At 42.1% G+C, this 16,546-nt stretch overlaps 2 protein-coding genes across 2 annotated transcripts in view; both read left to right on the top strand.

Moving 5' to 3' along the window:
- The window catches only part of LOC308573380 (vomeronasal type-2 receptor 116-like), a 296,755-nt gene that overhangs the window by 139,435 nt on the left and 140,774 nt on the right, over positions 1-16,546 (top strand). The window lies entirely within an intron of this gene.
- LOC308572859 (vomeronasal type-2 receptor 26-like) lies at positions 3,056-15,878 on the top strand (the record flags this gene model as incomplete). The annotated part of the gene is made up of 5 exons (XM_081169289.1): positions 3,056-3,323; positions 5,049-5,909; positions 7,422-7,649; positions 13,287-13,413; positions 14,977-15,878. Exons 1-5 carry the CDS (start codon positions 3,162-3,164, stop codon positions 15,876-15,878), a joined length of 2,280 nt encoding a protein of 759 aa, XP_081025415.1. The 5' UTR covers positions 3,056-3,161.

The following is a 16,546-nucleotide window of genomic DNA, read 5'->3' as shown; positions in this document are numbered from 1 at the left end:
GAAGTTATGGCTTGAGGGAAAACTATATGAAAATGATGTATAGATGTTATTTGATGACATTCATGTTGATAATACTGCATAAACAAATACGTTTGATAATAACACAATACACAAATAAAATTTAATGGGGCAAATAATTTAAAGAGATGAACCCATAATCACGATGCGTCTGAACCTGGAATTTCCCTAGGCTGTGATTGTACCTTTAGCTCTAGGCCTTCACATTTTGGGGGGAAATGAAGGCTTGCTGGATTATGCCCAATATCAGGGATGTGTTCCATCGTTCTGCCCGGACACTGAGGTCCAGCTCTGAAGGCCTTCTGGCAGTTCCCTCACTGCGAGAAGCAAAGTTACAGGGAACCAGGCAGAGGGCCTTCTTGGTAGTGGCACCCGCCCTGTGGAACGCCCTCCCACCAGATGTCAAAGAGAAAAATAACTACCAAACTTTTAGAAGACATCTAAAGGCAGCCCTGTTTAGGGAAGGTTTTAATGTTTGGCAGACTATTGTATTTTAATATTTTGTTGGAAGCTGCCCAGAGTGGCTGGGGGGGCCCAGCCAGATGGACGGGGTATAAATAATAAATTTTTATTATTATTTCCTCTAGTTCTGGGCAGGTGAAGTTTGGACCTACTGAGCTAAGTGCCTCCTCCTGTTAATTACTCATCAAAAGAAATAATAAGATTCATAGGATTCCAAGTTGGGAGGAAGACTCCTCACAGGTTCATCGTGCATAATGCAACTTCCACAGCAAGGAACACCCTGGAGAACAGATAATCCTCCCCATCATTAGTAGAATTGCTAGTTTCCATCCTGAAAAACACAAAGTGCTTCCAGAGCTCTTCAGCTACATCAACAATCACCATCTGAAGTTATAAAGATCTCACATTATTTAGAACTAGATTTGGGTCTAGGCAGGACTCTGTCTCATTCCTGTTATGATCATTTCCCCTCTGTTTGTTAGGGCATTCGTCTTTGGCCACTGGAAAATTGGACCTCATTCTATGGCTCTTAATTAACACACATATCCAAGCTAACTGCTTCATCGCAATTGACCTCACTTTCTTTTGGACAAACTGATTTGCAAGGTTGCACCATTTCCCCCTCTTTATACACCAGTGCTGTGATAACTGTTGCTCTGTATGAGGATTTTTAAAACAAAAAGAATTATTTTAGATGTTGTTGAGGTTAATCCTGATGAACGTGGTATGTGATGCTGCAGAGGCAAAGATGGGAGGCTGCGATTCATGGCTCTGTTCTTCCAACAGAATCGTGCTGGTTGCAGTGCTTCTGCTTGTATTGCTGTGTCATGTTGTGGGCCAGAAACATTCCATTAACTGTAGCATACAAGATGATCCCCTCCCGATCCCTCATGAATTTTACCATCCTGGAGATCTGGTCATTGGAGAGATTGTTTCTCAGGTCGTCTTCCTCCATAATCTCCTCTCTTTCCTGAAACAGCCAACACAGACTGTGATTAATGAGCCCATGTAAGGCACCATCTCTCCCTCTCACTCATGCTGCTTATTTAATAAGTTCCAAGTATAGTTACTGAGAACTTATATTTAAGGGACAATTGTGTTTGTTCATTTCTGGAGTGAGAAAAGTGGCTTCTATAGCATATTGGTGGCAGAAAGCATTCATAGTTTTTTCTCAAAAGTGTTCTTGAAATGTATGGAAGTTGTGCACTGTATTGGAATTAGGTTGGTGATTGGGCTGGGAAATTGAGGCACTCTGCTCAAGAGAAATGAGCAAAACCAGAAATAATAGAGGGAACAAAGGGGCAGTGGAAATCCCCCCCCCAAAAAAAATGCATAATGAAGGTTGCTTATCAAAGGTTATGGTTAGCTCCTACATAAAGGTGAGTCAAGCTGGGAGCAAACAGGTTATCAAGCTGCATATGTGACAGTATAAAACCATATGTGTAACCTGCAGCCCCCGTAGTCTCTTGTCTGCGCCATGAGATGGATGAGCCACCATTCTTGCATAAGAATAAAGGGTTTTTGCTTTGCTACCCATTGCCTGTGATAGTCTCTGCCACACAACAAATCTCAATGTGGCCGAGTCCCACAAGAGCACTTCCACCAGCCTTGCACAGAATATCTACATGGAGGGTTTTGCTCCGGCAAGCTCCTTCAATGAAGACAGGAGTGAGGAAGCATGACTAAATCTGGGTGATATTAAAGCTAGTTATTCCCTCCCACTGTCAAATATTTTATTGCTTTAAGTACACTGGAGATGAACCAGCAAGCAAATATGATGAGAGAATGTCTTGGCTAGATGCATTTGGAAATATAGTCTGGACCCCTCTGTATAGAATGAAGTAACGAGATTGTCAGCAGAGAGTTGGCAAAAGGGTCTGATTCTATATTCTATATTACTTCTTTTCTTATAGTTCCCTTTTAAAATACTAGGAAACACATCATCCCTGAAACACAGTCCTAAACTGGAACTGAGGAAGGAAATAATGATCAAATGGGGGGGGGCCTGGGAAAGTGTGTGCCCATAGTGCCATGAGAAAAGTTAGGATAGAGGAATCACATAGGTTCTCTCTATGCACAAATTTAAGGGGAAATTGTGCTAAGTTAATGGTGCAATGAATTAAAACAATAATAAATAGAATAAATAGGAATTAAAGTGATTTTGGGAAATGCCAGTAAAAGGATGAAAATTGTAATCATGTGGCTGATTTGCAAGATGAATAATGAAAGAAACTGGGAGAAAGGTTAGGTATATAAAACTCAGGGAGAAAAGGGAGGTTATACATTTAATAACTAATAATGAATAAATATACTGATCCAGAAGAAATAAGATTAAAACAAAACAAAATATTTTATGTACCTTATGAAAACATGCAAAGAAAATCTTACTTTTATACTCAGTTGATTGGCAAAGGGAATGACTCAACTGAGGTTCAAACTGCAAGTCAATCTTGGAAACAAGCAGATGAGAGAAGAAGAGTATGGATGTCCTTTGGTTGCTTCTGTTACTGTTGTTTGTCAACAGCTATAACATCTGTAATTTCCATGACAGTTCGGTGCCAAAGAACTACCAGCACATCCTGGCCTTGGCATTTGCTGTCCAAGAGATCAATGAAAACCCCGACATTTTATCCAACGTCTCTCTGGGATTTCACATCCTCAACAGCTACTACACTGCCAGGATGACCTATAAGGCCAGCCTCAGCCTCTTTTCTGCACAAGGGAGGTTTGTCCCCAACTTCCAGAGTCACAACCAGAAGAAAGTGATAGCTCTGATCGGAGGATGCATCTCCGAAATCTCTGCGAATGTGGCCGTCATTTCAGCAATGTACAAGACTCCACAGGTAAGCCTGTTTCTGAGAGTATAGAGAGAACACATCATGGTGGGATCATCATGATTTCAGAAAGATTTCCTGTCATCCTTTGGATAAATGCAGGTTTAATGATACTGCTATCAGGTTTATCGACAGTTCCTTGGCAAACTGTGCGGATCAACAAGTTTTAAGCAGGGCTTTGTTCTTTCCTGGATCCTGTTCAACCTTTTCATCCATGACTTTGATCTCTAGTTGGGAGCTGTATGCTGTGAACATTGTCTGACATAGACAATGGGGCGACATCCTCAGAGGGAAAGATATGGAGCCTGTAGAGGAGATCAGAAGCACCAAGGATCTGGAGGAACCAGTCCTGTCCCAAGGCCACCTGAAGTGCCTTTTAACATATAGGACTCTCCTGATCTCCCTCATAGCCTCTCTCACAAACTGAAAGTCCTGCTTTCATCCCGGATGGTGACAAAATGTGTTAAAAGTGAGAAGAAGAGGGAGCTGGGATCAAGCTTGCAAGCTTGCATGTTTGCAATCTGACACCTTACTTGCATGAGCCTGAATGTGTACCAGCTCTCTGTGGTCTACCTGGCATATGTAGGTGATGATTTGTTAATATCCTGTGTCCTTCATTGGCATTAAACAACGGCTTTACAGAATGCGCACAAAAAGCCCCCTTTTCTTTTTTTGTTTCACAATTATTATCTATAATCAACAAAACTCCCAAAGATTTACTTCACATCATAATATCATGCAAGTAAATGAAGATTAACATAAAATTAACCCATACCCTATAAAAATGGAAAAGTTAATCGAATTTGCTTAGCAAGAGATAATTATTTTCTTGGCAAGTTGGATGGGCAGGGTATAAATAATAAAATTGTTGTTGTTGTTGTTAGCCACTAGTTTCCCTACAATTCATTTATATATTTACTTGCCATTTGCACTCTTAAATAAAATGTTGCCGTTTGCATTTTAGTCAAATCTGAATCTTTATTAAGCATTCTTTCTAGGGACAGAACAAAGTAATATTTCCATTTTGAGCCAATAACATTCTTGTAGCTTTTAACAATTAGGATGTAAATTCCTTATGTTTTCTGGGTGATTCGCATTAAAGTCCAACTCAGTGACAGCATTTTTGAGTTAGTGCTCAACATTTTCAGCTTAATAGGCTGAAGGTTGGCAGTAGAGTCAAGATCACTGTTGATATACCAGCTGCGAGCAGTGGCGGACTTGGGTAATTTGGTGTGTGTCCCCCCACCCCAGGTTGGTAAGGAGAAGTCAAGCTTTAGGAAGGAGGAATAAGGGCTCTGGGAGAGTCCTGGAGCCCGCCCACCTCTCCCCAAAGCAGGGAAAGCAGGGAAGGAGGATGGGGACTCTAGGACCCTGACAAAATATTTAAAATGGTGCTACCTTTTCTCAGCACCCACTGCTCACAAAACCCTAAATCCAGCCCTGGATCCACCCCTTTGACATGATTCTGGATTCCTGTAAGATCCTCTGTTACAGATGAAGGCAGCATATGACCGACCTGAAGCAACACATTTAAATACTTCATAGCAGAGACCCCCTTTTCTACACTCCCAGAAATAAGCACTAGTATTGGGAGTAAGAGTACTTAAACCTAGCAATGCAATTACTTGCAGATGGTGTTATTCTGATATTCCACAGATAAAATGGCATACAAGTCAACTGGAATAGATTCATTGAACATTCTCATTTGAGTAATATTTATGCATTTTATTTCAGCTCACTTATGGATCATTTTTGCCAATACAACATGCCAACACTTTATTCCCCTTTTTGTACCAGATGGTACCAAATGAAGCCCAACAGCACATCGGGGTTGTGCAGTTACTCAAACATTTTGGATGGACATGGATTGGGCTTGGTGCTGTGGATGATGACAAAGGGGACCAGTTTTTGCAGACAATGGCCCCAATGCTTGATGAAAATGGCATCTGTTATGCCTTCATCATAAGAATACCAAAATGGAATTATGTGGATGAGATTATAGAATATGTTTCACAACGTATAGAATACTATTTAACTGTCTTCAAGGAGAAAGCCAATGTGTTTTTTGTATATGGAGAACCTCCATCCTTTCAGGCTTTGAGAATGTTGTTCTTTGCAGCACCATTTATGGAATTGCCACCTCTTGGAAAAGTCTGGATTGTTACATCTCACTGGGATTTTGCATCACACTCTATGCAAAAGATTTGGGATTTACAAACCTTCCATGGTACCATATCTTTCACAGTTCACTCAAATCAGCCTGAGGGTTTCCAAAAGTTCCTTCAGATGGTAAGACCTTCGTGGTTCAAAAGAGATGGCTTTATTCAAGACTTCTGGGAACAGGCTTTTGACTGTTTGCTAACAACATCCAAGGAGTGGGAAGGAGAGGAGAATAAAACCTGCACTGGGGAAGAGAATCTGGAGAGTCTTCCTGGAGGTTTGTTTGAAATGAAAATGACTGGCCACAGCTACAATGTCTACAATGCTATCTATGCTGTGGCACATGCTCTGAATGCTATATTCCAGTTCAAATCCATGCATAGACGATTGAAAGAAGGACGAAAAATGGCATTTCAGAATGTGGAACCATGGCAGGTAATAAAATTAAAGAAACTTAAGTTGAGATTTACTATAACTATGTTTAAGGTGTGGATACCCAGAGCGGTACTGTTAGCCCCAGAGCCATCACCCCTCCAGTTCCCTTCATGATCTCATGCAGCCTGTTCTTGTTGTAAAAGATGGGATGATGCGCGGAATTGGAAAGCAAGTTATAAAGGCCAGTGTGATCAATGTGGGAACCATTTATAATCTTAAGTGCAGAGTGTGCTAGAGGCATGGTCTCACAAATCTATAGAAAGCTTGTTGAACACAAAGTTGGTAGCAAATTGAGTTTTACGTTGACCTAGGAACAGGACCCTGGGGGTGCTATCGATGAGGCATGTGGGAGCAGTTTTCTTTCTGTTTCTTTTTGCAAATCCACTTGGATAAGCAATGGCAATCTAGTGAATTGTTTGTAATTCATAATCTGCCACCCATGTGGAGGCAGGGAAAGGAAAAGAAAAATCAAATGATCCCATATCATGTACAATTCAAGAGTAGGCCGATGGATGAAGCCCCCACCTATGCCAGGTGTGGGGAACGCCCAGCTCTCCATGTGTTGCTGAATTGCAACTCAATCAATTGCGGCTTATAGAATCATAGAATCATAGAGTTGGAAGAGACCACAAGGGCTATCGAGTCCAACCCCCTGCCTGCCAAGCAGGAAACACCATCAGAGCACTCCCGACATATGGTTGTCAAGCCTCTGCTTAAAGACCTCCAAAGTAGGAGACTCAACCACACTCCTGGGCAGCAAATTCCACTGTCGAACAGCTCTTACTGTCAGGAAGTTCTTCCTAATGTTTAGGTGGAATCTTCTTTCTTGTAGTTTGGATCCATTGCTCCGTGTCTGCTTCTCTGGAGCAGCAGAAAACAACCTTTCTCCCTCCTCTATGTGACATCCTTTTATATCTTTGAACATGGCTATCATATCACCCCTTAACCTCCTCTTCTCCAGGCTAAACATGCCCAGCTCCCTTAGCCGTTCCTCATAAGGCATCGTTTCCGGGCCTTTGACCATTTTGGTTGCCCTCCTCTGGACACGTTCCAGTTTGTCAGTGTCCTTCTTGAACTGTGGTGCCCAGAACTGGACACAGTACTCCAGGTGAGGTCTGACCAGAGCAGAATACAGTGGCACTATTACTTCCCTTGATCTAGATGCTATACTCCTATTGATGAGGCCCAGAATTGCATTGGCTTTGTTAGCTGCCGCGTCACACTGTTGGCTCACGTCAAGTTTGTGGTCAACCAAGACTCCTAGATCCTTTTCACATGTACTGCTCTCAAGCCAGGTGTCCCCCATCTTGTATTTGTGCCTCTCAATTTTTTTGCCCAAGTGCAATACTTTACATTTCTCCCTGTTAAAGTTCATCTTGTTTGTTTTGGCCCAGTTCTCTAATCTGTCAAGGTCGTTTTGAAGTGTGATCCTGTCCTGCACTAGAAGTTCTAGTGCAGCAACATATGTCCCTTTGTGAAATGGTTGTCCTTTTTTCTTCTCCTTCAATCCAGGTCCATCGTTTTCTACGGAGCATCGTTTTCAACAACAGTGCTGGAGATACTGTATACTTTAATGAAAATGCAGAATTAGTTGTAGGTTTCGATGTAACAAACTGGAGGATTTACCCCAATGGTTCAGTGATTAGAGCCAAAGTGGGAAAACTGAACCCTCAGGCTCCTTTCGGCAAGGAGTTAACCATTCATGATGATCAGATTGCGTGGCATAAAAGCTTTAATCAGGTGAGACATAGCTGTGTGTGAGACCAGATACTGCCATGAAAATCAACCTTGGGTCCCAAAGGTTGTTGGACTACAACTCCCATCATCATCAGGCGGGTTAGCCAATAATCAAGGAGGATGGGAAGTGTAATAAAATGCACCAGTATCTGGGAGCTGAAGCCTGAAGGACAGGTATTGAGATCGGCTTGAAAATTTTTGAAAATTCCTTATTGTGTTCCAGATTTAATTTTGGTAAAATCCCACATAGTCTTTTTTTTCAGTTGCTTGATTTCTGGTGTGGGGTATCCAGAGAGAATGTCCATTCGCTGGATATTTCCATATTCTGGGCATGATGCTAGTAATCCATTTTCCATATTCACTCATGGTCATGCTGAAGTCTATCTCCTTATTAAGAAAGCCAGTTAAACCAGGAGCTCAGAATCTTTTTCAGTCCTTTGCCCACATTATCTTAGGGGACACCATCCAGAGATCATATGCCAGTGGTGGGTGGGGAAGAGGGAAGTGACTGCGCCCAAAGAGGGTGAAATAGCAGGCATGACTCTGGCCTGTGGTGAATAGGCTACATTCCAGCAATTCCAAACACAGAGGCTTCTGGATACATCCCAGTAGTTCTCTCTGTTCTCCACAGAGGCAAGCAAGATGGATGATCGCTGTTCAGGGGCACATTCTAGCCAAGCAGAAGAGCTTGAGGAGGTGCAGAGCAGGGCTGGTGGGGGGAACATGGAAAGCATGACTTGGGATGAAACCTGAGGCATGAAGAGAAGCACCTTCATGGCCACATCCCCCACCCCCACCCCCCATCCTGGCATTTTCTCCCCAGGAATGATTATTATTATTTGTTACATTTCTATAATGCCCTTCCTTGGAAATACCAAAGTAACAAGCAAAAACATTACCCCCCTGGCCCAACCCAACCCAAAGTGAGTAAGATACAGAGGAAGCACAACCTTAATCTGCCCATCTTAAATTCTCACTAGGTGTCAATAAAAAGATATTTGCTAAGCTTTGGGACTTATCAATTCAGATGCATTTGTTCTATTTAAACTCTCTCTGGACAGAAGCAACATGGTTCAATGAAGAATATTTCCCTGCTACCAAAAATATTTCTATTATTGGACTTCCGGGTTAGCGCGATCGACTAATGGCGGATTCCCTCTGAGCTCCGGAGGGAATCGGCTCCGCAGGATCGGGTCTTGCCGCTGCGGCGACGCGGGGACCCTCAAAAATCACAGGCGGTGAAGCCTGTGAGCGTGGTGACTCGGTGGGCACCATTTTCGACCCCCGAGCTGCGAAAAAGCCCTTTTAAAGGCTTTGGAACGGGGACGGGGTGAGTGGCACGGTGCTGAGAGTCGACTGCTTCTCCTGTGGAGTGAAGCCGCACTGCCGTTGTCGGAGAGCGCTGACTTCTTCTTGTGAGCAATTGGACTTTAAAGTAACAACCCGTGAGTAGTACGGAAATTGGAATTGTACAGAAAATTTTTATGAATTAGGCACGATCGGGGAAGGTGTAATCAGGAAGTCCGCCTCCCCTCCTTGTAAATAATTTAAAGCAAGGACCTGCTTACTAAGGTCGAGTGAACCTCCCCCCCCTTTTTTGGTAAAAGATTTTAATTTCACGGTTTGGCAGTTTAAGAAATTTTACTGGAGGATAAAGAGCTAATTTTGGGAGCTTATGTGCCACCACCCCGGACCCGGGAGTGCTCTGTGAGAAAGCCTGTTGATGAGGTACTGAAGAGTTTGACAGCTGTCAAACTGGCTGTCAAGACGGAAAAAGAGAACTTTGTTTCTGTTGCTCCTGCTGGCTATAATTGTTACAATTTTCTTACAATTTGTTGAAAACAAGGAAGAGCTGATACAAACTAACTTGATTTTTGGATTCGAACTGGAAGGATTATCAAGGAACCAAAAACCCTCTAGAGGGGTTTTTGGCACATTACAAGAATGGCTGGAGGAGGGAAAATTCAGGCTGAACTGGACAGATTTTTTTGTTCTCTTGGGAAAGTTACAAGGCCAAATTGATGTTTTGGCTACAAATGTTACAACTCTGGACTTAACAGTAAATAACATTATTGAATTTGATAAGGATTTGAATCAGGAAGTCTATTCAACAGGACAAAAAGAGAAACTTGAGAGCTTTGAGAATTTGGAGAAGGAGATATATGTTGTCCCTGAAGAAAAGGATGGAAGAGCTGTAATTTTGCAGATGACAAAGGAGAGCTTGAGGCCAGACATGATGGCTACAAAGGAAAATAAAAACTTGATGTGGAAAATCTGGCCTGAACTGGAGATTGAAAACTGGAGAGATCTCCTTATGTGGAGATCCGAAGACCTAAGGATTACAAACTTGCTTAAGGTGGAAGTTGGAGCTTTGGGGACATTTGGACTTGAAAGGAGTAAGAAACAAGATTTGGGCTCCACTTTTAAGTATGGAGGTCTGGCTGGAAGAAACATGGATCCCGCTGGGCCAGAGCTTCTCCGAGATTTGGTGTTCAATATTAAGGACTATCAAAAAAACCGGCAGAGAGGAATAGAGAGAGAATTAAGAGCCTCGGATGTGAGATCTCCAGGCTGATAGTAGATTAAGACTGATAGACATTTATTGGGGACTGAAACCAGGAAAGGGTGGGTGGAGTTTGGGAATCCAAAGGGTACATAATTATAATTTGTTTTGTTTTTATTTTGTTTTGTTATTTGTATGAAAATTGGGAAATTCATGGAAGGAAATTTGGATCGACTTTAGAAAAAATGTTTTAAGAATGAGTATTGATGTATAAGTATTGATGTTTAAGTTTGGATAAGGTAATATTGGTTTTTTTAAAATGAACTAAATTAAATGAAAATAAGGTTAGCAAAAATAAATTGAGGAAATGGATGAAAGAGAAAAAGTAAAATAATAATATGTTAAATTAAATTATTAAGTTAAAGTTGAGAAATAAGTAATAAGGATTTGCTGAGCTAATAATTTGTTTGTTTTTTTAAAAGATATTTATTAAAAGTTTTTAAGATATGACAAGAAAAAAGAAAAATAAACATACAAAATAAAAAACAGTTAAAAACACACATTAATTTTCAATAACATAACTTCCATACACTTATTTCCTCGGACCTCCTCATACCTCCCTTCTTTGTATTCCAGTTCGATTTGTTAGTTCAGCAAATCCTTACCATTAAACTTTTACCCATTTGTAAAACCTCTCCCCCCCACACACATCTCTTAAAACATTACAGCTGGAAACCGCTTAGTTTCTATCCAGCATCCTTCTAACATTCATTAATTTTACAATATTTCTGTAAGTAGTCTTTGAATTTCTTCCAGTCTACTTTCACCGACTCTTCTCCCTGATCTCGAATTCTGTCAGTCATTTCTGCCAATTCCATGTAGTCAATCACCTTCATCTGCCATTCTTCCAGGGTGGGTAGATCTTGTGTCTTCCAATACTTTGCAATAAGTATTCTTGCTGCTGTTGTAGCATACATAAAAAAAGTTCTGTCCTTCTTTGGCACCAATTGGCCGACCATGCCCAGGAGAAAGGCCTCTGGTTTCTTCAGGAAGGTATATTTAAATACCTTTTTCAGTTCATTATATATCATTTCCCAGAAAGCCTTAATCTTTGGGCACGTCCACCAAAGGTGAAAGAATGTACCTTCCGTTTCTTTACATTTCCAACATTTGTTATCGGGCAATCATTTTCATAATATTCTCTCTTAAGGCATTACATGCCGTAAACTTCATACCTGTGGTCCATAACTGTTCCCAGTCAGCCACCATTATGTTATGTCTAACATCTTGTGCCCATTTAATCATAACAGATTTCACCATTTCATCCTGAGTATTCCATTTCAACAGCAAATTATACATTCTTGACAAATTCTTAGTTTTGGGTTCTAACAGTTCTGTTTCTAATTTTGACTTTTCCACCTGGAAGCCAATTTTCTTATCCAAATTATATGTCTTCATTATCTGATAATAATGAAGCCAGTCTCTCACTTTGTTTTTTATGCTGAGCTAATAATTTGAATTGGAATACAAGAAGGGAAGGTGTGAGGAGGTCTGAGAAATAAGTTAAAAGAAATAAGCAATTGAAACTTTATGTGTTTTTAATTGTTTTTAAGTTTTACATTTTTGTATGTTTGTTATATTTTTCCTTTTTTGTGGTTGTTTATTTTTGTTTTTGTTTCATTATAGAAAATGCTAATAAAGATATATTTAAAAAAACAAAAATATTTTTATTATTGTAAAAAAAGAAAACCCTACCCCCTTCCTCAGTTTCCCCTAGTATAGATGCAAAAAGTGGACTGACTGCTTTGGCAGGTAGGATTGGTCCTCTGCACCATCTCCATCAGATCAAGGGGCCTCTGGGTGCCAAAGCATCTGAGCCCCACAGAGCCACCAAGGGATTCTGTTCAGGGATGCTGAGGGGTGGTCAGAAAGGCTATATCTGTCCACAGCCCAGATGATGTGAGGGCCCATGACTTCCTGGTTGTCCCTCATGGTTCTGGGCTCACAGCTGCCAGGCTCCATGAGCATCTGCTATCTATAGGCCATTGGCTCCTTAACCGGCTATGAAGACAAGGGCAGGAATACTGGAGAATAATGTGATGGAGAGAGGCTCGCAGTCCTTCACATCTCACTCTGGGGTGGCATTTGTTCAGTGCACAGGTGGCAGCTGAGCTACGACATTGGAAAGAGGCAGAGAATATGATTCGCCTCCATAAACCATTCTGCAATGCTTTATTCAGATCAGCCCAGGCTTCCTTCTGAACCCAGCTAGGATTCCACATCCTTGGGACTCAGCATGCCACTATCTTTCATTCTTAGGGTAGTCCAGCCCTCTTCAGGCGTTCCCTCCTCACACAAGTGGGGTGATCTGACAGGGGGAGCTGTTGACTGTCGCCTCTCCATCAGGACCATCCCTGTCTCCCTCCAGGTGTTGAGCTCTGAATGCAGGGTCCTAAAACTGTTCTGAAAATGGATAAATGTAGAGGACACTCCCTGCTACAGATATCCAGCCCTCAACATGTGGAGGAAAGCTGGAACAGCTGACTGCTCCATGCTCACTTTCCTCAGCATATAATCCTAATCATGCGACATTCGAATGACGGATAATATGCTCTTGCTAATCGTCCTTTCATTCATCACCTTACCAACAAAGGTCCGTATAGTTAAAGCCATGGTTTTCCCAGTAGTGATGTATGGAAGTGAGAGCTGGACCATCAAGAAGGCTGATCGCCAAAGAATTGATGCTTTTGAATTATGGTGCTGGAGGAGACTCTGGAGAGTCCCATGGACTGCAAGAAGATCATACGTATCCATTCTTAAGGAAATCAGCCCTGAGTACTCACTGGAAGGACAGATCGTGAAACTGAGACTGCAATACTTTGGCTACCTCATGAGAAGAGAAGACTCCCTGGAAAAGACCCTGATGTTGGGAAAGATGGAGGGCACAAGGAGAAGGGGACGACAGAGGACAAGATGGTGGGACAGTGTTCCTAAAGCTACAAACATGAGTCTGACCAAACTGTGGGAGGCAGTGGAAGACAGGAGGGCCTGGCGTGTTCTGGTCCAGGGGGTCACGAAGAGTCGGACACGACTAAACGACTAAACAACAACAATCTTTCTTTCTTGTTTTGGTGCAGATGCTGCCTGTTTCTCTATGCAATGACAACTGCTATCCTGGCTACAGCAGGAAAAAGAAGGAGGGAGAGAAATTCTGCTGCTATGATTGTGTTCCATGTCCAGAAGGGACCATCTCTAACCAGAATGGTAGGAGCAATACTTTTTTCCTAGAAAAATAAGTGACGCTACTCAACATGAACACATTTAACAAATTATACTTGGCAAGTATTGTTTACCCCAATAAATCATAGGAAAATCCAGGAAGAGAAATTATGATGCTAGTTCCCACCTTCCATGGTCATGGGTCTGGGGTGTGTAGGTCTTCTTTTAAGCCCATTAAATATTTCTACCATTTCCTTCAGTCTCCCTGGTTGCTCTCAATTCCTTATTTGAAAAGATCTTTTGTCATGACATCTTCTCCTGGCTTTGAATGCTAAGTGCTTGAAAATGTTAACAGGCTGTATGTTAAAAACAAGTTCTTCCTTTTACCTTAAGAAATGTATTTCTGGTTTCTTTGGAAGTAAAAATATTTCAATCAAATGAACAGCTGCCAGGTGAATCATGGGGTATCTCAAATAAAGCTCAGCTGAGGGTCTCATGGGTATTCAGGAAGCATTGGTATGTGGGAAGGGTTGTAGAATAAAGGAAAGCACATCTAAAAACCCCAGCAACCAGAAAAATAAATATGTGCAACAAAAGTCCTGCACAACACTCAGTGAAATTTCACCAAACTTTCCTTTCCCCTTTGGAATAAAGTTCAATTTATGGAAACTTTCAACAACAACAGGAACAGTCACAACAAAATCATAATCATAATAGAGTATTGGAATAAGACAACAGCCTAGTGCATCCATGGTTTTCAACGAGAGCAGAATTTACTATTTCATGGAAAAACTATCTAGTACACCAGATCAGCATCATCCAGACTTTCTCACTGAAATCATGAGTGTCCTTTGGTTGGTCAAAGAACGGCATGAACACAAAAAGCACTTTCATTTCTTTTTAAAATAAGATTTTATCAAGGCTTTTTCACAATACAACAAGTCAAAAGAAGCCACTCTACATAAAAACAGAGCTAGAACTAGAATGCCGAGTCCTCCCTCCAAAGCTGCTCTTGACTCTGGTCTCTCTCAGGAAGTGGGGGGGGCCCTTCTAGCTCTCACCTGAGAGCTTTGGTTTTCCCAGTCCCTCACCTTGGGAGGTTTTCCCTTCCCTGCCTCTCACTCAGGGTCCTCCCACCAACCATTTGCCCCACATGTGTGCACAATCCCCCAACAACAGCCCAGAGCAAAGGAAACCCAAAGAAAGTGTTAAATGTTTGGAAAAAGTCAGAAGCCCAAGGCAGTATAAGTTCCTCAACTATGTTTATTTAACATTTGTCAATGACAACAGCTCACTCATAGGAAAACAAGAACCGAACTGACTGGACAACACAAAAATAGTGCCGAGCATGAACTGACTTTTGACAGTTGACAGTTGACAGTGCATGCGTTTACATGCCATTAGACCGTTCGTCTACCAAGGCTTATACGATTGGTTAGAACGCGCCTTCTAACATAAAATGTGTTAAACCCAATACATAACAGAAAGCAAAAGAAAGGAGAAAGGGAGAGGGAGGAGAGGAATTTCACTGCCTGCCGTAACTGCTTCTTACAGGAGATGTACATAGGTCATCATCTTGACATTTTTAATTGTTCCTCCACCCTCCAGATATGGATGCCTGTGTCAAGTGCGCAGAAGAAAACTACCCAAACCAGGCCCAAACAGGGTGTGTTCCAAGGGGGCTGAGCTACCTCTCCTACCAAGAAAAGTTAGGGCTCAGCTTAGCTGTCTCCGCTCTGGCTTTCTCCCTGATCACCACCTTCGTGCTGGCGACTTTTGTGAAGCACAAGGACACGCCCATCGTCAAAGCCAACAACCGCAGCCTCACCTACCTCCTCCTCCTCTCCCTCCTTCTCTGCTTCCTCTGCTCCTTGCTCTTCATTGGTCAGCCTGGAAAAGGGACCTGCCTCTTCCGACAAATGACTTTCAGCATCGTCTTCTCGGTGGCCCTTTCCAGTATTCTGGCCAAAACCATCACCGTGGTTCTAGCATTCATGGCAACCAAGCCCGGATCCAGAATGAGGAGATGGGTGGGGAAGGGGCTGGCCAATTGCGTGGTCTTTTCCTGCTCTTTCCTTCAAGCTGGCATTTGCACCCTTTGGCTAAGTGCTTCCCCTCCATTCCCAGATACAGACATGCAGTCACTGAAGAGTGAGATCATCCTTGAGTGCAATGAGGGTTCAGCTGCCATGTTCTATTGTGCTTTGGGCTATATGGGTTTTCTGGCCATTGTGAGTTTCCTTGTGGCTTTCCTGGCCAGAAAGTTACCTGACAGTTTTAACGAGGCCAAATTTATCACGTTTAGCATGTTGGTTTTCTGCAGTGTTTGGCTAACCTTTGTTCCAACCTACCTGAGCACCAAAGGGAAATACATGGTAGCCGTGGAGGTCTTCTCCATCTTGTCCTCCAGTGCTGGGTTACTGGGTTGCATCTTTTTCCCTAAATGCTACATCATTGTGCTGAGGTCTGACCTGAACAACAAGGAAAGCCTAATAAGGGGAAGAAAATAAATAATGGGCATATCATATCCTTCACTGCCATTAAATGGGGAAATATCATGATCTTTGATAAATTTGTGTCTCGTCTCTTTTCCTCTGTGTTGTATTCATATTTCTTGGCCCACCCAGACATCTTGATGATTTATGCTCATCATGTCCACAAAATATTTCAGGTGGTCATAGCTTCACTTCCAATCAGTGCATATCACATAATTTCCTGCAACCTATTATTCCATAAATGTTTTGGTATATTTGTGTCCTGTTTTGCTTGCGTTACTGCAATAATTAGGTTGCACAGGCAAAGTATCCCAGAACACACTGAAGCAGAATAGAGATACAAATAATGCACTATTACAGAATGTGTTACAAAATACCCCTACAATAAAACACCAATCTGGATGGCTTCCTTTTTTCATCATCATCATCATCATCATCATCATCATCATCATATATGCCTTCCATCTGACTAGGCTGCCCCAGCCATACTGGGGAGCTCCCATGAAATTTTTAAGAATACAATGAAACATCAGCCATAAAAAACTTCCCTGAACATGGCAGCCTTCAAATGTCTTCTAAAAGTCAAATAGTTGTTGATCTCGTTGACATCCGATGGGAGGGCATTCCACAGAGAGGGCACCACTGCCAAGAAGGCCTGGCTCCCTGTAACCTCACTTCTTGCA

Source organism: Podarcis bocagei, assembly GCF_964188305.1.
Source record: "Podarcis bocagei genome assembly, chromosome: 14".
NCBI lineage: Eukaryota > Metazoa > Chordata > Lepidosauria > Squamata > Lacertidae > Podarcis > Podarcis bocagei.
Note: the sequence above shows the minus strand (reverse complement) of the source record. Positions and strands in the feature narration are given on the sequence as shown.